General features: G+C 33.3%; 1 protein-coding gene across 1 annotated transcript in view; it reads left to right on the top strand.

The window, feature by feature from the left end:
* Positions 1–26,632, top strand: part of LOC118193437 (uncharacterized) — a 421,049-nt gene that overhangs the window by 5,257 nt on the left and 389,160 nt on the right. Inside the window, exons 3-4 of the mRNA XM_085812477.1 lie at positions 7,711–7,770; positions 18,816–18,949. Coding sequence (XP_085668603.1) covers positions 7,711–7,770; positions 18,816–18,949 — 194 coding nt within the window. The remainder of the gene's footprint in view (positions 1–7,710; positions 7,771–18,815; positions 18,950–26,632) is intronic.

Here is a 26,632-nt window from a genome sequence, read left to right as displayed (position 1 = left end):
TTCAATGGCTCCCGGAGTTTAACACACTCTCTCGACGATGCACGAACCGCGATACACCAAAAGACTCTTCGAGGCACTCGATGACCCACTCGGCACTCGCTGCCCGGATGTCAATTCGATCAACTCCGCACAGACTAACTATCTCGCATTTACGAGACACACTCACACTCTGACTGACTATCAGCTCGCTAGACGAGGCACACTCACACTAACTGACCAGCAGGGTTTATATATGTAGCTTTCGGTTTGTGTTCGAGAACATTCTGGTCTAAAGCGGTAAGAATTCGTTCCAGAAGGTTCTCCATTCGTCCATGGCATGTCGCCAAATGGCCGATTTCTCGCCAAACGTGGCAAAACTGCCTTCCTTGCTATTTTATGGCAACCCTAAAACTGCTTTGCGGGGAAGCCATCTTACCGCGCCTGTACATTTCGTAACACTATACAAGCTTTGACATCGACCAACATGCTTCATCTCGTGTAGCCCTTATTACGAATCCTATCGTTTTTCCTATCGTTTTTCGTATTGCTATCTGAAATGCGTTCGTATTGCTATCTGAAATGCTATTCTGTTTTTGCGTTATTTTTCCATGCTACGTTTATCACATATCTTGTTAGTCTGAGATAGGGCTCCGGGCTTAGGAAACCGTGTTTCGTGTACCGCGGCCACTTAAGGAGACAAACTCTACTTATATTCTTTATCTGTCATTAATAATAAAACTGCACAATAAACTCGACAATTGCAGATGACTTTATGTTATTTGCTGTTGCCTCAATAACTTAAAAATAATTTTTACATAAATAAATCTGATCTGCTTTCTTCTCATTCTTTTAATTCCTAATCAGACACTTAATTTGATTATTTCAGAATTAGGACTAAAAGCGGAAAAATGAATTTGTAATTTTAAGCCAGTATTTCTTTTTGTAGCATCAGGTAGATATTTTAAGCACAATTTTTTTTAATTAATCTCTAAATATGTTATGAAATCATCGCAGAAAAGTATGTATTAATAGATAGACACCTGAAGAAGAAATCGGATATAGTACAGAAAAAAAAAGAAAAAAAAATAATAATAAACTCTCACAGATCCGGTGAGAAAAATTTATGAAATTTTTCATATAAATATTATTTTAGAACTGCTAGCCGATAGTTGGAAATAAAGCAAAACTGCAGCTCCTAAAAATTCAATTTCAGAATAAAAAATGTTATTTTATGTAGATGTAGTTATATTTTAACACGTGGTTAATAAAATTCAGTTGAACTGAAACTGTTTGAGGTTTTCCTCTATCGTCCAATAAAAGCAAACGTGTCTGCACTTAGCTGTTTCTCATCAATGAATTCATTATTCCGAGTTCAGGAATCTAGATAACATTCAGTAGGTGGAATTATTTATAATACGCATGCTTTTATTTAGTATTTCCTGCCAGAAACTGCAAAACAAGGCTGTTTTTAGATTCTGCTGATTAATGTCGCTTGATGTCTGAAGAGTTTCTTTGTCACCCGGTGAAGAGATGGAGCTTCGAAATATTTTTCCTCAGAAAAATGACCTGTTATTGAAAATTACGACTGCATATTTGAAAAGAGTTATTTCAAAACAAAATCATTTTCATAGCCTTATCTTTCTTGATTATTTTCCTACGGAAAATTCTCTCTCTCTTTTTTCCTAAACCCGTTTTCCCAAGCCCAAAAGCGGCATTTGATAAAATAGATGAAGTAGTAAAAAATTACGTTCATGTATGGAGTTAATTATCATGGAAAACGAGAATTCTTTTATCATAATTAAACAACACTACAAACACGTATTAAAAACGATTGCAAAATATGTCGTATAAAATTCTGTAAATCAAACTTAGTAGAAAATTATCTGTTTAAATTTGTTTCAAAACTTAAATAAATGAATGATATAAAATATGTTAAAAATATGACTAAAATTTGTTTTGCTAAGACCTAAGTGAAGGCTGATATTACAGTTTCATTCATATTTCCTATTTGGTGGCGATAAAGATGACGTTTGGATATAAGAGATACGATTTAAATTTGTCCAGTATCTGTCAATATGATAAGCCAAGGTATGAATTCTTGTAACTATTGTGTCTTTGACGGTTAGGAGCACTTAAGGCAAAACGTGCTTTGAATATACTGGAGATAAGGTAAAATAGATTATGAGATTCAAGAATTTCATCTGCCCAGCCTCCCGGAAATTAGTAAGTTTGTAGTTGTGCAAAGTTGTGGTGTCACCGCTACTATTAAACTATTAAAGGCCTGTGGCCAACGACAAGTTCGCGCTCATCTAGTAATGAATATTCATGGGAGCATGTGTTACCTGAACATAAAATTAGTAATAGTAAAACTTTTAATTTAAAATAATAGCAAATCATCAATCAATTACGTTTCAGAATAAAACAACACTACACTTTTCTACAACAAGTCGTTCAAGAGTTAACCATCGATTGATTCAATAAATAAAAATTTTTGTTGAATTTCATCCCGAGAAGGTCAAAAATAGATGAAAATAGTGCTGTCTGGCATTTTGTTTTCTTTGATTTTTGAAAAATAAGAATATTTTAAGTGCTATAACGAAATTAATCCCTTCTTAATATAAAAATTAAGCTACTAACCCTATATTCTTCATGAACTATATATTTGTAGGGTTTTTTTATTCCAAAAGGGCTTTGCCCCTGAAGGACTATTGTTTTCGTTTTGCGATTTTGCGTTGAAAACTTTAAAAGGCTGTATCACTTTTCAAATCGCTACCACCAAATACTATCGCCCTGTATTATAGTTGAAGAAATTAAATAATGAAGCATCTACATAAATGTATGTATGTTTCTCGCATGGTGATAAAACAACGGTACCTAGAGCCATCCAATTTCGAAAGACGTAATCCTACTGCGAATATGGGCATCTGAAAGCCCAAATTTGAAATTTGGAATTTGTTTTATTATCGATTTCATATTTTGTAAAACTTTACCGAATTTGTGATTAACAAACTCAACGATTTAAAACCGAGCAATGGCAACACTCTACGGGGGGAAATAAAACCTTTCTATTTCCAGCGTGCGGAACTGTGTATCGGAAATTCTAAAGATGTGCTCATTTTAAAATTATGTTGCAACATTGCTCTTGAACTGAATGCTATGGTTTAAGTGCAGAAAACATGATATTTAATAAATAAAGGTAATACACAAAACGTTAAAAAAGAAAAAAAAAAAAAAAAAAAAGACGCTCCTTTGAACATAATTTAAAATCTGAATCCTTTCAGATTTTTTTGTACTTACTTTTTTTGACTTACTAATCAAACCCTGACCTGTCTAATAATCGTGGAGTATACTTCCAAATACACCACAAAGGCATGCGGAAAGGAGGGAGAAAATACCTTATATACCTTCCCTTTTAAAAGGCGACTGGGGGTAAGGGGACTGAATCGCCAAATACTGGTGGTGACAAATTATTGTCTGTCACCTTTTAGTTCAGGCGCCACTAGTCTTAATAGTTTAAAAAAAAAAAAAAACAGGAGACGGGGAAAAGTGTGCAGTGCTCTCCGCGGTACTTGAACCCAGGATCTCTCGAATACGCGTCGATTATGTTTCCAGTTACACTACGAAGGCCTGCGGAAAGCAGGGAGAAAATACCTTATAAATTAACAGGGATAAACAGCAGGGTCTTTTCCAAGATGACGGTATTTAATGAAATAAGTTTTCGTGGTCTAACATAAGTGTTAATCTAATGCTCAAATTCACTGCTTACTTAAAATAAGTAAACTTAGAACATAGTATAACTATCATCGCCATCCTGATATTTATGCATTTCCTAACATTTCTACCATACTAACCTACAGAAGTAAGATCCTAAGATGCCTCTGCCTGTAGTTAGATTAATGAGCTTTAACGCAACTAAAGGGTGCTTTTCACGCCCTTCATCATTATATTCGAGTGTATTCAATATTTTTTACAAACTCTGTTAAAATAGCTCAGAGCTTATTTTGATGCAAAGGAACATTTCTCACATTTGAAGGACATCATTGCTGATGGGCATGGTTTGGTTCTGTATTTGTATGATAAGGATCTTCTAATGAATATGTGGTATAGGATTCCATATGTTAGTGTCGTCTATGGCATAGTCGTCTATGACATACATAGTTATACAATGTGTTCAGTGACGTTACGAAAACTTATTAGCATACGCAGTCAATAGTAGTAGTTAAATTTGTGTATTTGTCAAAATAATCTACGATAATGGGAGAGCAGGAACATCTAATAGCTTACGATTTTTATCAGTGATAGCCAACTCGTAGTCCTCTGGCCGCATACAAAATGCAAGGTTTTTTTTATTGAGGGCAGCGGTGAGGCGAACAATTATTATAAACCAAATTTCACATTTGTAATCAATTTTGAAACTTTAGGAAAAGATTAACAGTATCATTTATTAATTTTTGAAGAATTTAAGAACTTTATCATCTAACAATCTAAGAACTAAGTACTTCACGTAAGCGCTCATAGTATTCTATGAACTTATTTAGATTTTCAGCTTTACGATTTAGTGGTATAAATATTTTCATGTTAACTACATTTTAAAAGCTATTTTGAATCTTTTTACGTGATTTTACAGAGGAAATAAGTATAATTTTACCTGCAAGACTGTTTACAAAGATTATATGACACTGATTCCATGTGAAGCCTTGAAATAAATAATGGCTTATTATTCCAGGAGATATTTCCCAGTATTTATGCGAGAATACACAATATACAATTTAAGTTGGCTCTGTAGTGTGTTGGCCTGCAGTGTTATTTCTGCTTAAGAATAATGACTTGTACTAAATATAAAGCCATTGTAATTAATAAGCAATGACCGAATATTTAATTATTATATAATATTTTGCTAATTTTTCACTCTTCTTGATTTTACATATTTGAACAAAAGTCAGTTTGTCACTCTTAATCTATATATATGAAAGTGAATGGTTGTTTGTCTTTTATGTAAATCTACAGTTTAATTCCGATCTTTATGAAACTTCCCTCACTCGACCTTCAAAATAAGAGGAAGGCCACTGTCTACGTAAATTTTCTCATAAATTAGCCTTTTTATATACATATATTTTACGCTAATTTAATGAACTTTTGATTGAAAATTCAGCGATTTAAAAGCTTTTGCGTCGCCACTCTGCAAAGCGTAAGATGTTTCAAATTTAATCAGTAAACTTGGCGATATAAAAAAAAATGTGTTGCCACTCGGGAAAACGTAATGGTATTAATTTGTCCCATATTTAATAAGCAAACTCTACTATTTAAGAGAATGTGTTACCGCTGCTCAAATTAAAATATTTTAAAGTATGTTATCGTTTAGCAAAGCGCAAATTTAATTTTTCACACATTATCTTGCGTGTTATTGCACACGGATTTTCTTTTCTTTTTGAAAGTAAATTTGTAATAGTCGTCACAAAGCATTATTTTCTCTATGAAATCAATTATGATACCGAAACGAAAATCGATTGCTCAATCTACACCTCAAGCGCGAAAGAAAAAGGCATCACGAGCTTTAGAAACAACTAACAACGGGAAGCAAGACTGGGAAACATTCAAGTAAGCACTGCTCAAGGCCGTTTGTCTGAGACAGGCAAGCTACTGGAAACAAGGCTACAAACATTCGAGTACGCACTGCTCAAGCCCGTTCGTCTGAAACAGGCGAGCAATGGGAGTCAAGACTGGAAAACATTCGAGTACTCACTGCTCAAGCCTGTCATTCGAAGCAAGAGAGCAAGGAGAAGCATGACTGGAAAGCGTTCTATTACGTACTGCTCGATCCAGACGAACACTGCACGCTGATTTAAATCTTAGTGCATTCCATCATGATGCGTATTATGATTACAGTCTTTTCATCCAAGTGTGGTCGCTGGAAAGATGAATAAATTATACTTATATTGCAGAACTCACAAATTTAAGATTGAAACACCAGGAATGTGTTGCGCGGGTGGAAAAGTGAAACTTTTCGTACCAAATAGAAAATAAAAAAGTATCGTTTATCCAAAAGCACTTCAATGAACAGAATTAAAACACAAACGCTTTCTTTCCTTTACGTAGCATTGCAACGCATGCCGGCTAACAGCCACGTATACCAATGATTCCGACAGACATGCCATTCGAATTTAAACGTTTGATGTTTCCGAATTTTGAATGACCATCAACAAAGCACAGGGACAATCGCTACAAAAGTGTGGACTAAATTTGAAAAATCCGGTCTTTTCACATGGGCACTGGGCAATGTATGTGGCCAGCTTACGTGTTGGAAAACCTTTCGATTCATTCGTGTACGCACCAGATGGAAAAAAAAAAAAATAGTCTGTATGCAAAAAGCACTTCAGTAAACAGAATTAAAACACAAACACTTTCTTTCCTTTAAGAGCACTGCAACGCAAGAGGGGTAACAGCTAGTGTTTTTATATATCCAAACAATCGGTTTCCCTTCTCCAATAAATTGATCAATTTTTTTATTTTTAAGTGGATAAGTTGTTGCCAGTATAATTAAGCATACCTGCCTTTGTTAAATTGGCTAATACTATCAAAAGAATACATTAATTTATTTGATAGAAAAGTAATGTGAAATATCGTAATAATATCAAGAAGGAAAAAAACTTTTGTAGACATTAGTTTTATATACAGACAATGGCAATCTGAATTTCAATATTCTGTTGAAATTCAAGCTATGTGTGCCTTTATTTTGAATGAATGATGATTACTGCATGTAGAAAAATAACTGTGCATCTCTTCATCAAATGAAACATATTCTGCGTAACTGCATTACTTTAATATCTATTATTTAATTATTAGACACACATGGCGGATTACAGCGCAACAAAAACGTCGCGGACAAAAACGTCGTGGAGAAAACCACGCAAGGCGAAAACGTAGTGATACAAAACATCGTGGGAGAAAATAAAGTAAAGAGAAAACATCGCAGTTCTAAAATATCATCGTCGAAAATAAAGCGATTCAAAAAACTTCGCAGTTTAAAAACATCGTCGTCGAAAATATCGTGGTAAAAGAATAAAGTACCTGCAAATACCTGCAAGTACCTGAGCTTTGTTAGTTAACTATGTCAGTTTGAAATTCTATTAAATGCTATAAATTGCATTACTTTTCTGTACTTAAGTTTCCATTTTACATTTTCAGAAAATATTTATTAGCTAATAAAAAACATGGAAGCAAAAATTATCCTTCTTTACATCTTGCTCGCACAAACTATTATGCAAGTTTTTACAACATTAAACAATTATTAAATTTTGCAGCAATTAAAGCCTGAAAAACGCATGTCTGCGATCTTATTGTTATGCGATGATTTGTAGGTACTTTACTTTTTACCACGATATTTTCGTCGACGATGTTTTTAAATTGCGAAAATTTTTGATCCGCTTTATTTTTGCCGATGATATTTTGTGCCACAATGTTTTAGAACTGCGACGTTTTCCCTTTGCTTTATTTTCTCCCACGATATTTTGCACCACGACGTTTTCGCCTTGCGTTGTTTTCGTCCGCGATATTTTTGCTGCCCGACACTTTTCTCAATAAAATTACAAATAGTCTTCATATTTTTCTAAAAGGGGTTTTATGTTATGGGAATATGTACTATATGAAATACTTGAAAATCGAATATGTTAGTGTATGAGTTCCTCTTAAGTGCTTTTTTAATCAATTTTATTTTGCTTATTTCCTTTTCAGCCCCAAAGTGATAGTCTGTCCTTAAAAGCTAATCGAAACTTCAAGCCAGGGAAATATTCGGTAAGTTTAACGTTACAGTATCTCAAATCGTAAAATTTCTCTGTAATAAGAATTCTTTTACTGATAGGTAGAAATAAAAATAAAGATGTACTTTCCTTTTATTTCGAGTGCATAAATAAGAAATGAAATTGTTCGCTTAAATTCGCTCTTTATTGCTTATTGGACTATAAATGCAAAAGAATCTCCTCGCAAGTTACATTAAGACATTAAAATCCTTTTTAAATCAAAAATACTCTGAATTTTTTTTAAACAAAGGTAGAATGAATTTATATCCCATAAAAGCATGAATGCTATTTCATCTCCATGTCTAAAGACAAGCAGAATTTTATATTTATGCATTTTATTTATATCGTATGTTTTTATTTATTTATTTATTTATTTTGATTTGTTTAATTAATAAGATTTTATTTGTTTGTGTTTAATATTTATTTTATTTTCTTTGAATATTGTCAAACTCGAATCGCATCAGTGTTGAGAAATAAAACCGAAAACATTTTCCATAGAATAAAATTATTCGGCGCGAGCATATCGTTTCTCATAAAAAGAAAACTTTTCTACTGCGATTCCAGGATTATAAAATAAGACATTCTGGAAAGTTTCTGAATTACGTATTCTGTGAATTACGATCTCTTGGATATTTTTAGTACATGGTGCTTTAAATTTTCCGTATTAATGGACCCAGGGAAGTAATGTCGTGTAGTATAGTTTCTCAATCTTTTTTGTTTCACTGCTTCCTTTTCGAGACTTACTTTGCTCAGCACCTATGATACATTAAATGTCTTTTGAATATAATCTGTAGGTATTGACTGAAAATGCACAAACAAATTAGGTATTTAATGCATTTTCGCTCTACAATTTATTAATGAAATATGGTCACACATTGCAGAAACAGAATGATAACGATTAAAGGTTTCCCATATAATTTATAATAACGAACGCCAAAGATTCCCATAGTAGCATGCACTTAGGTATATGCGAGGTATAATTTTCAAGAAATTACCGTTTTGGTATTACTTAAAAAAAGGAGAATATGTTTAACAACTTTATTTTTACATAAAATCCTAGGCCTTAATCTATGTTTTAATACAATTTCCACCTGTAATAAGGTATGTATTTTTTCGTACGATCAGCTTCTAAATTCCAACTTTTTTTTTTCTTTGATAGTTCGGAAAAAATATTTAATCAGTAAATAAAGATTTTTTTTAATTGTAAATATATTTGTTCTTGCGTTGAATGTATGGAATCACAGTTGGTAGTTTCATCAGCATTTTCTGTACTGTGTAAAATTGTTGAAAATCGTCTGCTTATATTTAATTAGTTTTTGGCATTCTTGCTTCATTTCCAGTATTTTCTAATTATTGAAGTCAATATTCTTAAATTATGTTACCTATAATTTTGTATCATGGGAAGTGTAAATTTTAAGTACACGCCAACTCTGTGATGTTAAAAGCATTTTGTTTTCTGCTGTGGTAAACTTATTGATAAACTGCTCATTCATTAAAATTTTAATTTTTTAGCTCAACAATAGTAACACGTGGAATTTTATAAGCACTGCCGCACGGCCATTTAGAAATTTATAAGTTAAACGTTTTGTAACAATTTCATGCAGAACATTTCTTGAAACTTGATAAAAAGCTCGGGAAAACAGATACTTAACAGATACTTACTACGAAGTTTCATGAACTTTTCTGCAGGTCATCATTAATGACAGTCGCAAGCTTCATCCCAGATCACGCATGTTTTAACTGCCATGTTTAAAATGTCCTAATCCATTATTTTACTATCCCATCGCCCATACCGTTGTACCCAGACATTTCGAAAATCTGCCGATAAATTTTGGCTGTTGAAAATGTAAAAAAAAAAAAAAAAAAAAAAGAGAGAGAGAGAGAGACTTGCAAACTGCGGAATTTTCAATTGTGTGAAACATTTTAAACGAGCATAAACAACTGCAATCTTAAATGAATGTTTCAGCAGTAGCGTGTGTGGCAAGCTAGCAGATACACATATTCAGTGCGCATGTGTGAAGCGGCAAGTGCGGAGCTGCTTTTTAATTTTAACAGCAAATACGTAATCAATAAAATAATTGTGCTTAATATAATATTAATAAAGTAATTATGCTTTCAGACGACTAATAATTTGTAATTTCTGATCTCTTTTAACAGAAAAGAGAAACTACATGGAATTTGGAATAACTTGGATAAAGGATCGCGTGATATGATTTGGCGTGATTCTTGTAAAGATATGTAGCTGTAATATTATCAAATGAAGGTTCAAATATTTGTTTTAAAAGGGTTTAAGCAACAAAATTTTCCTAGATTATTTTTATTTCCCATCTTACTTTTCAATGTCCATTTACTGCATCTGAGACTAGTAAAGCTCTTTGGCTGGATTTCTTCAGCGCCTAACCGGTAGTCGACAACGACCACTTTGAGAACGCATGATTCAGAACTTCGCCTTTTGCTTTAAAATTTCCAATGAGCGTGGTATTATTTTGGACTACGTCGTATCATTTTTATTTTTACAAGTTTTTTATTCAGCTTTTATTTATTTTTTATGAAATATCAAAGATTACTTATATACACTGCTGGATGTGTGCTAAAGCTAGACAGCACTATCTCCCACTACAACCACAAAATTAAAGGCGGCAATAAGTGCAAGATACAAGTAAGAAGAGGTGTGCGGATGGAAATTTTCATTTCTTTGAATGTTTCTCACTTGGAGCGCTAATAAAAATTTAAATTATTTGACGCGTGTGGACAATTGTTATACCAAGCGAAAGTTTTATAATGATTTAATTGGTGATCTTGAAATTTTCAATATAGCTTTCCAATATCACTTAGCTGATTTACTCGTGGCCGTATCATTGGAAAGATCGAAGAAGGACGAAAAATAACAGTTGTTTCCAGGGAGTTCAGCATCTTCCACAGCGTTGTTTTATGGCTGTGGAGAGCATGTAAAGCAACAAAATGCGTGGTCAGCATCGTAGGAAAGGTCATTTTAGATGTTCGACGCCTGCAGCAAACACATACATTTCTCTATCGGCAAAAAGAAGCCGGCGTATTACAGCTCATTAGGTGGTGAATGAGTTTCTTGCTGCCAACAGACCTCTTTGTGTGTTCTATTGTCCAAACAGCACCATACTGCCCGTTTGCAATGGTGTCGCGAGCATCACAGTCGGAATGAACAGGACTGGACTCGCGTATTGTTCTCAGATGAGAGTGATTCAGTCTGTGATCGGACTGCAGACGCCAGCTCATCTGGTGTGACAAGCGACGTGGGCACTGTTCCTTTACCATGAAGGTTAATCGGTGCAGCACCACGTCCACCATTGTCAAGAGCCGTGTGAGAGCTGCGGTCACACGAGGGTCTCGCACAAGACGCCAAGGGCCAAGGCCAACGTCTGATTCAGAGCACCCAAAGGGTTAATAATATCATTCTTACAATATTGATTATGAAACTGCTATTAGAATACTACACTAGAATATACATAAAAATAACTAATACTTAATGTACAGTAGAAGATAACATGAGAATATACATAAATACTAACTAATACCCATCATACAGATGATGCAGAGAATTAGAATTTTATAAAATAGGGGTATTATTGCATATTGAATTTGTATACAAAAATTTGTTAAAAAAAACATTGAATTAACTTATAGCGGTATTCATTATACATTTGGATTAACTGAATGTTTTAGAAACAGTGCTATTATAGTAACTGCACCAGTTATACTTGTTGCAATACACCCTTTTGTTTACTGAAGAAATGAACTATTACATAAAAAATTAACTATTGTGTGGTACTGCTTATCGTCCAGAAAATATATATGAAAGGGTCCGAGATGCAGTATACGCCGGCATTATAATCAATAACTACACGGCCCTATATGTGGTTACAGTCGGGCTATACGTTGGCGAACGATAGATTGATGAAATTCTTTTACCTCATGTTTGCGTTTCCCATGGCGCTTTCAGTGATAAATTTCTTTTTTAGACGACATAATGCCATATCATCGAACACTCGCTATTCAGGGTTGCCTAGGCAGTGGGAATATTCAACGCCACATACGGCCAGCACGTTCTCCAGATTTAAATCCCACTGAAAATGTCTGGGCTGCTCTGGGAATGCGACTTGCTGATCGAAAATATCCTCCAACGAACAAGAACACTTTCAACCGTGCATTGACAGAGGAATCGGTTCAATTGCCTCAACAACTGCTGGATAATGTTGCTGGAACTATGACACGACGCGTGGAAAGTTGCATTGCACGTCATCGTGAACATATCCCGTACTGACACTTTTCTGAAAGGTGACTGCTGTCGTTTAAGTGCATTTTTCCATTTCTCCGTACACATCATCGAAAGAGCACTTTTTTACTTTTAGATGTTTAAAAACTTTCTGTATTTTTGCTGAGCAATAAATGCCCTTTATTCTAATTTTCGAGCAGCGTGGCAACAATAAAATGTTTTGCCTCGAGATATATAACGTATACAACACGTATAACATTTATTACGTATACTCTCTCTCTCTCTAAACAGATGCGTAAAATTATATAGCATATAACATCTGCCGATATGTATACTATTCATACAAAATATTACATTTTTCGAGGCGTATAACATTTATGCAATTTATAATTTACCTTCCTCAGATACCTAGTTGCTGGGTATATAATACTCCCTTTCCAGTTGACCTAATGAAGATAATATTGTTTTCAATATTTAATTCTATAATTGAGTACTTCTAACTAATTATCTTACTGAGTAATTCTCTAAAATTCGAGCAAAGTGTGCTTTAATTATCAGGAATTACGCGCATGAATGCGATATTGTATCCAGCCATGTTGTTGTGGTTTCATAGATAGCTTATCTGACAATCACCTTTCTCGAAAATTAATTTTCTTTCCCAATTAATTGTTGAAAACAAAATTAAGCATAATTTAGGGAAAACACATGCATAAACAAGCTCAAATAATTTTCCTTAAGTATTTTGTATTTAGTATTAATTTATAACTGATACTTTTTGTATTATGAAATATAAGTTTGCACATAAAACAAATTTAAAATTTCTTGTAATGAAATAATTTTCCCTTCATTTTATAACTTTTAATTATTTAATTCGCACATTAATCTCTAAATTTTTCCGAATGCAATGCGAGTTCCTGTTATTTATAAATATTTCTGTATTACTTATAAAACATTTACTTAGATACACCTTGCAGTCATCCTTCATCTTGAAAACAGTTGAAGAGAAACCAAAAGGAAACAAAATTTTAAGCAAATACATCCGTCATATTGTAGTAATCTGCATTTTTACTGATTTCCTTCGCTCTACAGTTAGGTACATAAAAGGTAGCATAAATCGTTTTGTAGCGAAATGGATGCTCAAAATGAACAAATCAGGTGAAATAAATTAAAGGAATATTGAATGAATGAATGTATTTTATTTATGTGGCATTCTGTCGACAAGTACTGAATAGACGGAGAGAAGGAATAATACCAGTAATAAATGAATTTAGGGAGAGGCAGCGAAGTGAAATATTTGTCATTCTTCCGAAATGAAATGGAAATATCATTACTCTCAGAAACCCCCGCGGCTGCGTCATTAATTTGAAAGAGTGCGGCCTACGTAGGCATCTCTTGCGTCGACACCTCGAGGGGGTTGGGCACAAAAATTGAGGCTCCATCTCCGTAATTCCGTAGCGCCGAGTAAACTAATTTTTGAAAAAATTAAAACCTGCTATCTTCCCCTATTCAAGTCTCAAAGTGATGTCAAAATACTCTAATATCTCAAACTAGTATTCAATTCTTGAGACATTTTGGAATTTAAAGTTGCTCTTGAAACAGAGAAATGGTTTCGGAATTTCCAATAATGCTAATTGGAAACTTCCCAGATAATTTATTAATATAGTTAGCATAACTGTTTGAACATGCTATTCGAATATCGCTATTGTCTTTATGATATGTACGTCATATTTTTATAAAATAAAAAACTACTCTTATTTCCTTGTATTCTTTTTTATTAGAAAAAGTCAACTTATGTAAATGTTTATAAATCATCTCGTCTTTTGAGTTGTACAGTAAAATTTATATGAAAGGTTAAAATATTTCCTGCACCAATTTATCTATCCCAATTTGATATATTGCTGTTATAATTTTGTAGTTGAAATCAATTGCAAACTGGAAACGGTAATTTCTTTTCATGAAATCTCCTTTTGATGAATCTCGCTTTACAGACTTGTAGTTGGACGCGGCGAGCATCCGCCAAACCCAGACGAGCTTAAGTGACTACATTGTGCCGATAAGTAAAGTTTGATGATGGCAGCATCATGGTGTGGGGTTGTTTTTCATGGTTTGGCCTGGGTTCCTTAATTTCTGTGGTTGGAAACATGAATTCTGAGGTATATGTGGACATTCTGGATAGTGCTGCTTTCCCAACTCTTTGGCAAATTTCGAGGAAGGCCTATTTCTCTTCCAGTTGGATAACTGCTCCATTCATGCATCGAGACTGACTTGCGCAGCCATGTTTTGACGAAATGGTGTTCAAATACTGGACTGGCCTTCTCAAAGCCCCGATATAAATGCCATAGAATACCTTTGGAACGAATTTAGAACGCAGATTACGTAGCCAGCCAAATCCACCATCCTCACTACCAGCTGCTTTGACACCTAAAAGTCAATTCCTATGGCCACCTATCAAAAACTAGTGGAGAGTCTCCCCAGGCATGTGCAGGCTTTCAAAAAAAATTGCAAAAGGGGAACCAACATCATATTACTATATGCCTCATGACTCTCCGATTCCGTATCACTGGGTGTCCAGATACTTTTATCCAGATGGTGTATATTGGTGGTCTCAAACTGGCGTCCCCGAAGCATGTGTGATATAAATCTTATTTAAAGATACAGATTTGATAGATCTTTTTTATATTTTTCAAAAAGAAAAAATAGCTTTGCTTGGGAATGCATTTATATCTAAACATCCCCCCCCCCGCAGATGAAAATAAAGTTTTAAGAAAAAAGAACTGGGCAGATCGATGAGCATCTGTAATTCATGATAACGACAGTTTCTAATAATTTTTTTCCAAGGTACAAACTTTGCCAAAATCGAAATGTCATGAATAAAAAAGTTTGTAATTATTTACATGTAAATGTATGTATTTTTTTCTGTACGCGTCAGAGAAAATTTAGTAAATAAAAGAAAGATAATAGGTTGTCGTTATTTATTCTCACGTTGTTCCATTCGGAAGGTTTATAAGTTTAAATTTTTTCATCTGAGTCATTATTATTACCGTTTATGTAGGTTTTAATAAATATTTAGTAAATAAGATTTCAAATTGTTTAGTAAAATTTTTTTTATTTAAAAAAAGAAAATAAATAAATGGGCCCTTGAGCTGGTTTCAGATTGTGCATTCGGCCCGATGCAATTTGATTTTGTATCCGCTGTACTGCATCACCTATAGATCCGTTGAGACATCTCATACCTCTTCCAAATGCCAGTTTAAAACTACGCTCAGTGTCTCATATTCTTTTTCCAGGATGAAATTCTCTTTCTAAGTATAATAAATAATAATATTGGTAGGAAAAAATACAAGCAGAGATAAAGCTATCGTTTGCCTAATCGTAATCCAAGTTCAGGTTCTCGCCTCCCATAGCCAAACAAAGAAGTTGGGTGGCGATTCCATATTCATGGCACGGGGCAGGCATCTCTTTGGTAACACGTTTATAAAGGCTGATAATGATACTTGAAAGATGGGCGAAGAAATTCGTTGTGAACTGAAAAGACCAAATTTGATTAGAAGGGAATTCCGACTGATGCGTTACCCTCCCTCTCGGTTTTCTTTTGGGGTGGATCTCCCCTCTCCTAATTCAGAAAGAAGAAAATAAGATGAGGCTTCTTTGTTTGAATACATTAACTTGAAGTCTTTCTTTCGGGTGGTGTTATTTTCGTTATTTGTAGTGTACTCTTCTTCGACCACCTGGGTTCAAATGAAGAATGGCGTTTCATTATAAAAAGGGATTTCGACAGCTTTTCTTTCCTTTTTATTTTATTTTTCAAATTTTTCCTTCCCTTCAAGTACGTGACTTGGCGAAGTCTTTCGCTGCCATTTGTGTGCCTCAGATGGTTGACATTTGAGGATTTTCCTTTCCACTGCTCTTTGTCATCGCAAAAATCATATCTTTGGAATAATTGACAGGTTGTTTTCGGTTTAAGGTTAATTTGCTTATATTTTAATGCATAAACTTATTAATGGAATACGAGAGGCTTATTCGAATTCGCTTATTTGCTTTAAAAAAGAAATTTTTTTTAAATTTATTTCCTCGAAAGAAATCTCTTTGATGTGTTTATTGACTTCAGTTCGCGAATTTCCTGTGCTGGCCAAATATAAGTTGTTGCCTGAAAGAAATATTTGTTACAAGTTTTAAAGATGCAGTAAAATAAATTCACAGCTACGCCTTGAATATTAATTCTTTTCTTTATTTAATAAGTGCACAAATGTCCACGTGGCGGTAATTTATGATAAATAATATCATAAGAAATCTCCCACTCCAATATTTCGCAATTTTTTTTAACACCTCATTTTAAATATAAGAGTTTATGTTCTGTTTCGATAATTTCTGGGAAACTCTGTAGGGTTTATTTTAATTTTCTAATAGTTACTTTTATTCTGGAACAAACCTTTGCTTTTTCATCTTCCATCTACGTCTCCGTATCAGGATGAGTTTTCAGGCTTACATTTTATGTAAATGAGGTAGAAACAAGTATTTGAGTTGAAGTCTCGATCACTTCACTAGATGAGCTTAGAAAAGCGTAGAAGCAAGTGTCTGCTCCGTGAAAACATCTGGTCACGTTGTTGCTAAAAGTCTAATCTTCTTGTGATTTGGCCCTATTGTTAGGTGCCTGCTAGTATTCGCTAGTAATCTTCAACAAGGGCCAACTCTATCCGTTATTTCTACGCAGCTTCGGCTCGTTTTATTTTAGTTAGTATTACATTAGTTTCTTATTTTCTAAAGCACAGGTGGAGGCTTAATGTAAGCCCGAGAAGGGGTCATCTGTCAATTATTTTCAGTTGGATAAAGGGTAAATTTAACAATTCTTCGGACTGTTTCCTGAATAGAACTCTGCAATTAGTCGCTACATAATTCCTCGATATTAGAGCTCTCAAGAACTACTAAATTAGCTAGGATATTACAATTTAAATGGTAGACTTACCATAACAGCCTACCTTAAAACTATTTCAATATACATATTTATTTTTATATTATATTTTTTATACTCTTTTAAAGTTTTCCTTTTAAAATCCTTAATTGTACATTCTTCAACGTGTCATACATTTCTAAATTGCACTTTTTTAAGCATTATAGAGTTTTATCTATTAAAAATCAGAAGAAATCGATTTAAGAGAAGTATTTATGACGTTATTTTCAAACACGCAAATAAATAATTTTTATAGACGTAAGACTTTCGAAAATGCTACACAGTCAAAGATCTTCTTCTGCGTTTTACCTCCCAGATGTTTTCACGGTTTAATGTTCTTAAAGAATAATGTTGGAAGCTTACATAATTTCATTATTCTTTAGAAAATTATGCATGTGTTTTGAAGTGATATTTTGTAAGTAGTATTGACCTTTTCCTTAAATAACAACCAGTTAGTATTGAAAAAACGCATCATAATATATTACCTTGTCATAGAAACTAGTCTGAGCAACAGACTTTTAATTAATATATATACGGAATGAAAAATTGGGCAATGTGTAATAAAAATTTTGAGTAGTAATTCAAGTTTTAATGATAATTTTAAATTCATGGGCAGTTCTGTTTGCCAGTTCATGTTGTAAGGTATTTCTCCCGCTTTTCTAGCTTGCCTTCGTGGTGTAGTGGTTCTGCACGCTGGGCCGGTATTCCAGAGGTCCGTGGTTCGATTCCTGGCGAAGGCGTTTTTTTTTTTTTTTCGTTTTTCCTGCTTTCAAAAATATACCTAATGTCTCTACAATGCAACTTCATGAACTAACATTCTTCTAGAATATGAAGAATTACAATGTAAAATACATTTTAATTTTACAAAAAGTAAATTAGAATAATTTCTGTGGAATTATAAATTTATATAAAAGTGTGCTCAAAGCTCACATTTAAAAAAAGTGTCTACTTTGTTTTGCTTCCTTTTAGTTTCTACATTCGATGACGGTGTAGAGGGCAAAATATATGCTTTTCTGTATTTTTTATACTTTTATGAAGAGCCTACTCAGGAGAATTGGAAGTATCCGAATAGAAATCGTCGAAGAAATATATCAGTGAAAAATTACCGCTTTGTGTAAACTATAAGGAGTGGCTAGTTCTGCTGTTTTCGTTCACTCATGTCTCGAAATATCAACCGATTTTTCCCATTCATATACTTTTATTCTATGTATCAATATTAAAAAGATTTTATCTCATGACCTTTAATCAGCTTTTTCCTTCTTAGACTGAAAAATGATTTTCAACTACGTAAATTCGTCGAAAGTATTGGAACGCATATCAAAATTATGCTCATTTAGATTATTGCGAATTTTTAACGACGGTGTTTTTGAACCGCTTTATTTGTGAAGACGATGTTTTAAAGCTGTGACGTTTTTTCTTTGGTTTCTTTTCTTCTACGATGTTTTCGCCTTGCGTTGTTTTCTCACAACGTTTTCGTCCATGATGTTTTTGCCCGCAACTATTTCAGTTATCTGTTTCAGCTTCTCTTGAATATAATTATTCATTTTCGCAGATAAGCTAACTGTAACTGGTATATGAATTTTACTTTTTTCACCAGTGAAACCTCCCTAACATAACTTCCAATGCTTTCGATCTTCTACGATAATCTTCGAGAGTATGTTGATGTTCACTGGCATTATTTAATTACGCTTTCAAAAGTAATTGTTACTTTTAGGGATGATTGTTGTCTTAAGGAGGTTGTCACTGTGAAAGGCTTCACTGTGCATTATATATATATTATATCTGCAAATATGTTCATTTTAAGTGAACGTTTATGTTATATATTTTTCTTTTTCCCTTCAAGCCGTCCAGTTGTCTGAGTGATCACGAGGAGGAGAGCATATACTGCCTGTATGAGGTTCCCCCGAACTTCGCTATCGAGACCCCGTCCTCTGCCAATGCTGTTGCTGCCGATCCCCTCAGAACGTCAAGGCAAAGGTATGTAACCTTTCTACACATACATTTAAAATATTTTTGCAATTATAATCCTCAAATTTTTATTTTGAAATCTTCAAAATACAGTTCATATTTTAAGAAATGGATCTTTTACAGTCTTCTAAGACGAAATGAATTTCGAAAAAAATTCAATCTTGGTGAATTGCCAACGCTGGCAACTATGCCAAAGTGCCAAGTTTGTAAAAATCGCACTATTAGTTTTTAAAAAAATTAGCTCCTCCATGTTAATTGAATTTGGTATATATTTATTAATATAACTTTTTTTTATTAAACTTATTTGATTCTTCCTTTTGCATTTCGAAATTTAGTTTCATTCCAAATAAAATTCGCCCATTTTTTATGATCTTTTTTTAAAATTTGTATTTTTAAGTAATTTTTATAATTTTTTTGAGAAAATTTTGAATTATAACCTATAAAATTTTACCATCATCTTAAAGCAGATGTATTTCTAAGCATACCTGAAAATAATTAGAATTTTTTATTCAAAATTTCCTAAGATATTCGTGAATTTATATATTGGCGCGTTTTGAAATTTGGCATCTTTATCGTAAGCGATAATGACGCCAAATATGATTTACGCACTTAGCTAAAATTATTTGAATGTATGAACGATGACATTTTTTCCTCTCGTGTATAATAAAAAAAAAGGAAAGCAGAATAGGTTACTATAAACGAAGAAGTTAGCCAAGGGAATTATTTTTGGCCCAAATTGGAAAAGAAATGCGCCAAGATAAATTTTTTAATTTCTCCATAAATGTCTCACCAAAAATTACAAAATTTAATATTTAGGCATAATTTGAGTCGTAGAATCGAAAAACGTAAAAAAATCGGTATGTTATTTCAGAAAAAGTCCGGTTTTGTGTCAAAATACCTATGTTAGAACAGTGCTATATATAAATCTAATATATATCTCAAGTCGCGGTTTCGAGACATGGAAAACGCAAGTTAAATTTCGACAATCGGTTCAGTAGAGCAGTGGTATAGAACTTTTTATTTGTTTGTTTTTTGTTATTGTTTTGTTTTTTTGTGCAAAGTGTACGCGTTAGACTCTTAAATCCTACCAAAATGTATGTAATTCTATCAAAATTCTGAGAACCATTGATATTAACTATTTAAATTTTTACCTTAACTGAACTCAAGCTATAATTACAATAACTTTTGTCATTTAGAAATTTTTGCAAAATAGTGACATTTTATTCGACAAACCTGTTCTGATCGTATAAATAAATATACATCTAGTTAAGAATGAAGAATCACTCGTACCAGTAGTTGGCGATTTTCTAACAGTATGCATTATTTATTTTTCTAATGAGCTAAGTCACGCGAAGATGGATAGAAAGAAACTTCTTTAAAATCATATCAATAAAATATTCGTAATTGCTTGCAGCTTAATAATAATTGGCAGACTACGATTAGCGCCAATAATATTTCAATCAAGCTTTAATGTGAATCAAACTTTTTTTCATTTTTGAAAAAGCGCAAAACTTTATGTGAACAATAAAATATTTTCCATTTATTTAAGAAGCATGCGACTGGCATATTTTTTGCTGTACTTCCTTCAAACTTGTTTCTTCGAATTTCATTAGAAATGTATTTCTCATTCATTCAATTCAGTTCACTCAAAAAATGCATAAAACTCAAAATATTTTTATTAAAAATTGTAAAATACAGAAACGTCTATAAAACGCCAAATACGGTTAAAAACAGTTAAATCTTTCGCAATTAAAACTAGAGTTTCTCCGCCATAACAAGCGATTAATTAGGCCAAGGTGCAGTAACACAAAATTTTAGGTGCATACAAAATTAAAGTTACCTTCTGATCTACTGGGAAGAAAAATACTGAGGTTCTAAGGAAACTTTTAAATTGTTCATAATTTTACAGCTGTTGCATGCAGATTAACTAAACGCATGAAAACCTTAGTCGGAACGCAAGAATAACATAATTCAGTCACTTTTAAAACAAAAAATGTACAATTTACCAACAAATAAGAATAAAAACAGAACTCAGCGAGCCGGGTAAGAGAGTGCGTCTCTCTCTTTCTGTCCATCTGCCATTCGCAGGGTTTTCTGCATCTCAGGATGCAATCAATGTAGTACTGCAGGGACAGGATTTCTCTTGTTTCTGTGGGCGATCCGAAAAGACTCCTGGAGTGTTTCCATAGGCTTCTATTAGCGAGATTTCAACTAAAGCCTGCTGTAGTCTTTTAAAAACTTTCCAAAGTGTAGCTCCAACGCGCCAGATAGAATTTTTAAGTCTAACCTCTATTTTTCGGCTGAGTATGGAGGGTATCCACTGCGTCTGCTCTCAGAGATGACACTTCTGTGAATTCCATCAGTCCCATCTAGAATCCCATCAGTTTGCGTTTGCCACTATAGAAAACTGAGTCTTATACGCTTGCCAGAAGATCTTTCCATCATACGTGGATAGGTTTTGAGACAGTCGGGAAGACATAGGTTCGAATTTAAAGAATTCAGAATTGTGTCCAACGATCATTATGAATTTCTTCAAACTGTCAACTTCCTTGGTGACAGCGGCAGAAACTCACTCGTCGATTTCTTGTTTGACAGTAGAAAATCATTCTTCGATTTGTTGTTGGACAGCAGAAACTCTTTCTTTGATTTGTTTTTAGATAGCAGAAACTCTTCTTCAGTTTTTTTCGAATTTATTTTTAACAGTGTCTATTCTGCCTTCTATTAGCCTCGAACGTCTTTTCTACTATGGCAGTAATATCTCTTTTCATTTCCTCCTGACCTCATTCACTCTTTCCTGAGTCGCTTTCATCTCTTCTTTAAATGCAGCAAAGGCTGTCACTAGTCGTCTAGTCGTCTGAATTACTCTAGCATCGCTCGTCACCGGCACTTAGTCCCACTTCTGACACCACAAATTGTTACGTGCGGACGGGATCGTAATGGACTGAATGCAACGTAACCTAACAATGATAACTTGATAAAATTTATTTTCCCGAAAGAAACACTTTTTGTTTCTTGAACTTTTCATCTTCTCAGTGTGCCAGAGCACAACCAGCATTGTTCTTGTTGCAATGCAAGCCGAATTAAAACACCTTACGCCCATTGAGTACGATGAACTATTTTGGTCAAAGGGCATTTGAGTAAGAAGCTTTGATCAGAAACAGATGTCAATGATGTCAGGAACACCTTATTGGTCAGCTTTCTCACCAACTGAGCTTATTGTTCGCTTTTATCAAGATGGTTCTGTTAGGTCAGCTTTTACAGAAAGTTTGAGCTATGCGAAATGGTGCAGCGTACACTCAATGACAAATACCTAATGAGGTACGCTACCAGCGCATCCAAAAACGTTTAAACTAGTGTGTTTTGTTGCTCCTAGATAAGTATTAGGTAATTTTTTTTTTTTTTTTTTTTTTTTTTCAATTCAAACAGAACTACCTTATGAGATTTCTCACAAATGTTTTGAATACAGAACAAATGGCATACAAGGTATATAAAATATATTGATAGAACATTCGTAAAACAATGTAGAGACATTAGGATTTTTGGAACCAGGCAAGATGAAAAATTAGCAACGCCTTCACCGGGAATCGAACCGAGGACCTCTCATTTACGCTCAGCGTGCAGAGTATACACCACGAAGGCTCGCTAAGAAGGCGGGAGAAATACTTTATAACGACATGTAATTCTTTTCAAGGGGTAGCTTATTTTTCTTGTATGAAGTGGTTCAGCAATTATTCCAGTACTTTTAATTCAGTGTTTTTAAGGTTAAACCTAAATTTAGACCTTAGCTGAAACACTTGTTTAAATTTCCCTTTAGCTATGACTAAAAATTTGTAAGCTAAATCATCTTTACTTACGGGTTAGAAAAACAAATAACAAACTAAATAAGTAGTCTCCCGGCTCCTAACTATTCACGATCGCTAAATATAAATGCTGGCAAAAGACAGAAAGTTGATCAAAACCAGAGCAGGTAATCAGGGGCATCGACTATGGGAGATAAAGGTTGAGTTGCCGAAAATCTCTCTTCGAATTTACATTTTGGATCTTCTATTTAGCCACCCATCTAGTTATATTCCTAGTGAAGTTGATAGAAGAAACAGGAGTGTAGGACAGATTTAACATAAAAATAAGGTTTTAATTTTAATAACCCTTACATATTAAACCCTATTTGAAATAGTACCATTCTATATATAAGTGAATATAAATCTTTAGCTTTCTTGTAAAAAGGAAGGAATGGAATCTATTTCTGTAAGGCAATTTATGAGAAAAAAGTAAATATTATTATGATGATTCGAATTCCTCCAGTGCGAATTTCTCATCAATTGAATTTCATCTGAGCTTCCCCGCTCATTATTATCCCTTCCCATATTCCCTTTTTTTTTTCGACGTTTCCGTTCTCTCTACCGGAGATGACAAATTGATTTTCCAAATTTTCGCAATCAAAGGTTTCTTCATCCCACACACGTCGGTAAGAAATTCCCTTCGGCAGAGTTTTTGAGCTGTTGGTGAAATATTATTCCATTTTTGTGTCTTTGTTGGGGATTTTTTAACAAAAGAATAATGCTGCTGCCGTTATTGCCAAATGAAAGCAAAATCAAAGCATTGAGCAATCTTTTATTGGTGTTTACTTTTCATAAGCCTCATATAAGATTTTGAAACATATACTTTTATTCTTGCAAAAAAACATTGCTTTCAAATCACCTGTTTTAGTATTCTAGACACGTACAGTATAAAACTGGGATTTTTTTCCTTTCATCGAAGGGAAATTTGAAATTATTTGTATAATATATGTAAGTTTATTTTATTATTGTTTAAAATATATTCACAGCTATTGTGTCTTGTTCTTTTTTAAAAACATAACAATTGTAAAGGAATACATTTTAACACATGCATACATACACTTTAACACAGAACAAGAGCATAGAGACTGTAAGTGTATGTACAAATTGCTTAGAATATAATATTTTCTTGGAATATGTGATCTGGATAAGCAGAAAATACTCAGATTAACTAAAAGTGTTGTGCTTTGACTAAGCAAACAATAATGTCACCATTAATTTGCATTTTGAGTTTAACCATGCTTGTGTTTTTCATCTGGATTCTTAGCACCAAATATATAATTGTTAGTTTTTAATGAAGTTTCAAACGGCTTGGAAATAAAAAGAAGAGTGAAACAAACCGTTTCAGCCTGCACAAAAGTTAGATATATATCATGCTATGCCACTTGTCTTGGTGAGTTTTCACTTCATCCATTCCTGTTTATGTAATTTACACTTAACAATGGCTTATGTTATTGTTGTTATTGTTTTGTCTATAATAAAGCCTATTCAAATAGTGCTATGAGAGAAGATGACAGCCCTGAAAATCTGTAGTGTTATCATCATAGAGGTTCAGTCTCTTAAACAGGACACCAGTTTTTAGCAATTCAGCAAGGAAAGCAGGAGAGTAAAAAATATATGCGGTAGTGAGTTATGTGTCCGGGCAGTTACCACAATTCCTGTAGGTTTTTCTACGATCTTTGTCAATTTTCAATCCTCTGTGATGACCAGTTCTAAGTCTGACAGTGGTTTGAGTACAAAGTCCAGTTCTAAGTCTGACAGTGGTTTGAGTACAAAGTCCAGTTCTAAGTCTGACAGTGGTTTTTAGTACAAAGTCCAGTTCTATGGCTGACAGTGGTTTTAGTACAATGTCCAGTTCTAAGACTGACAGTGGTTTTAGTACAAAATCCAGTTCTAAGTCTGACAACAGTTTCTTATGGAATTATTATATTTCTTCAAACTGAAGTCCGAACTGTAGCTGAGTTTCATTTCATATTGTGTATATTATCTCTGCGACTGCGGAAAAAACTATGTTAGTGATGATTTGTGTGTAAATGATGCCAGAAGTTTCAAGAAAAACGAACTATATGCCATCATGAGAAATTTAGAGCAACTGTTGGTTTTCTTCAAACTTTATGGTCACTTGGTCCATTGGTTAAAAGGCAAGCTTCTTTAACAAAGACATACAGCAGTTGGTGACACATTATGATGGATGTTTCATCCTAGAAATATATATGTATTAAATTTTTTCTCATTTGCATTTTTATTTCCAAACTGTCGTATAACATTAGAAGAAAACTACATTCCACATTAAAGTCGAAAGGAAAAAGAAAACTAAATATTTGAATTCAGCGCAGGCAATAAAGGATATACGTTATGAATGCTAATAACTTAACTCTATTATTTTTACTTCTGTCACTCTAGCTTGTCTCTCTCAATATTAGGTAATTTTTAGTATCACACAACTTAAATTAAAAACAAGTAGTATAAAAAAAATTTTTTTTTAAGTCAATTGTTACTTAGGTCAACAAAGAAAAAAATTTAAAATACACACACACACAAAAGAAAAAAAAAAGAAAGAAAAAGAAAATTTAAAATAAAAAAAAAAAATAGTTAAATTAAAAAAAAATTTAATATGTGAAAAAATTGTATTAACATCAAGTGTCATCCACTACAAGTTTAAAAACTGTATTTGAACTTAAATGGATAAATAAAAAGTATTTTATTAACGACTGAAAATTTGAACAATATATAGGGAGAATGTGAGCTAATAGTAAGGAATTTAATTAGTGAGATGACTACTTAAGTAAGAATTAATAAATAAAGCGTGTGCTTATCATTAAAAGTTTATTGTTACATGTTTTGCTAGTTTAACCCTTTGACCTTTGACTACTAACGGGACATGTATGTTTTACTAAAAGTTTAAAAAGTACAGCTTGGTTAAAAAGTACTTAAAATCTCCAGGATGTGGGATCATCTTCCAATAGTTGGAAAATCAGGATGCCGTTGTGCTCGTTGTACACAAACAAACATAGAAAAAAGAACGAATATGAGTTGACCAATGTGTAAAGTTGAGTTATGCAAAGAATGCTGTATGTAAAATCTATTTCATATAATAAAGTTTTCTAGAAAAATAGGTGTGCTTGTATAACAAGTTGATTGCTACGCGTGGGACATATGTATCTCATCATTAACAACGGCTGGGACATATGGCTTGAAAATCGTTTGTCAAAAAACTCCCAGATGCTAAATTTACCTTATTTGTGACATATTTTGTTCACTTGGATAGAAAACGGGGTATTTTTTTAATTTGTATTCAAAGGGTTAAGCTTTACTGTTTCTATCTATAATCTATTTGCACAATGCCCAATAGTTTCTGTAGAAAATTTAACAATTAATTTAGCTTTAATGGGAAACAAAAACTTACTTCAGAAAACTGTCTCGGAAACTATATTGAAGAACAATCAAGTTTTCTTTATTATATATTTATCTCATACATTCAAAGCTTATGTTAGTTATGTAAAATTTCAAAAATGCAGTCAGAGATTTGTTGAATATTCATACTTATAACAACGTGCCACAAATAAAAATAAATATACACTGCCTCAAAAAAGGAGAAAAAGGAGGGGCAGTTCTATATCTCCCGTTCTACTGGGCCGATTGACGAAATTGAAATTGCGTTTTTCACGTCTGGAAAACGCGACTTAGAATATATATTAGATTTATATATAGCACTGATCTAATATAAGTATTTTTACACATTAAAAATTTTATTTTGGCGTATTTTTTTCAGTTTGCGCCAAGAATAATTCCCTTGTCGAACTTCTTAATTTATAGCAACCTAGTTTCGTTTCCCTTTTTTCCTTGTCCACTAGCA

Source organism: Stegodyphus dumicola, chromosome 3 (genome assembly GCF_044657685.1).
Source record: "Stegodyphus dumicola isolate Sdum_Otavi_A_Nest chromosome 3, ASM4465768v1".
Lineage (NCBI taxonomy): Eukaryota > Metazoa > Arthropoda > Arachnida > Araneae > Eresidae > Stegodyphus > Stegodyphus dumicola.
Note: the sequence above shows the minus strand (reverse complement) of the source record. Positions and strands in the feature narration are given on the sequence as shown.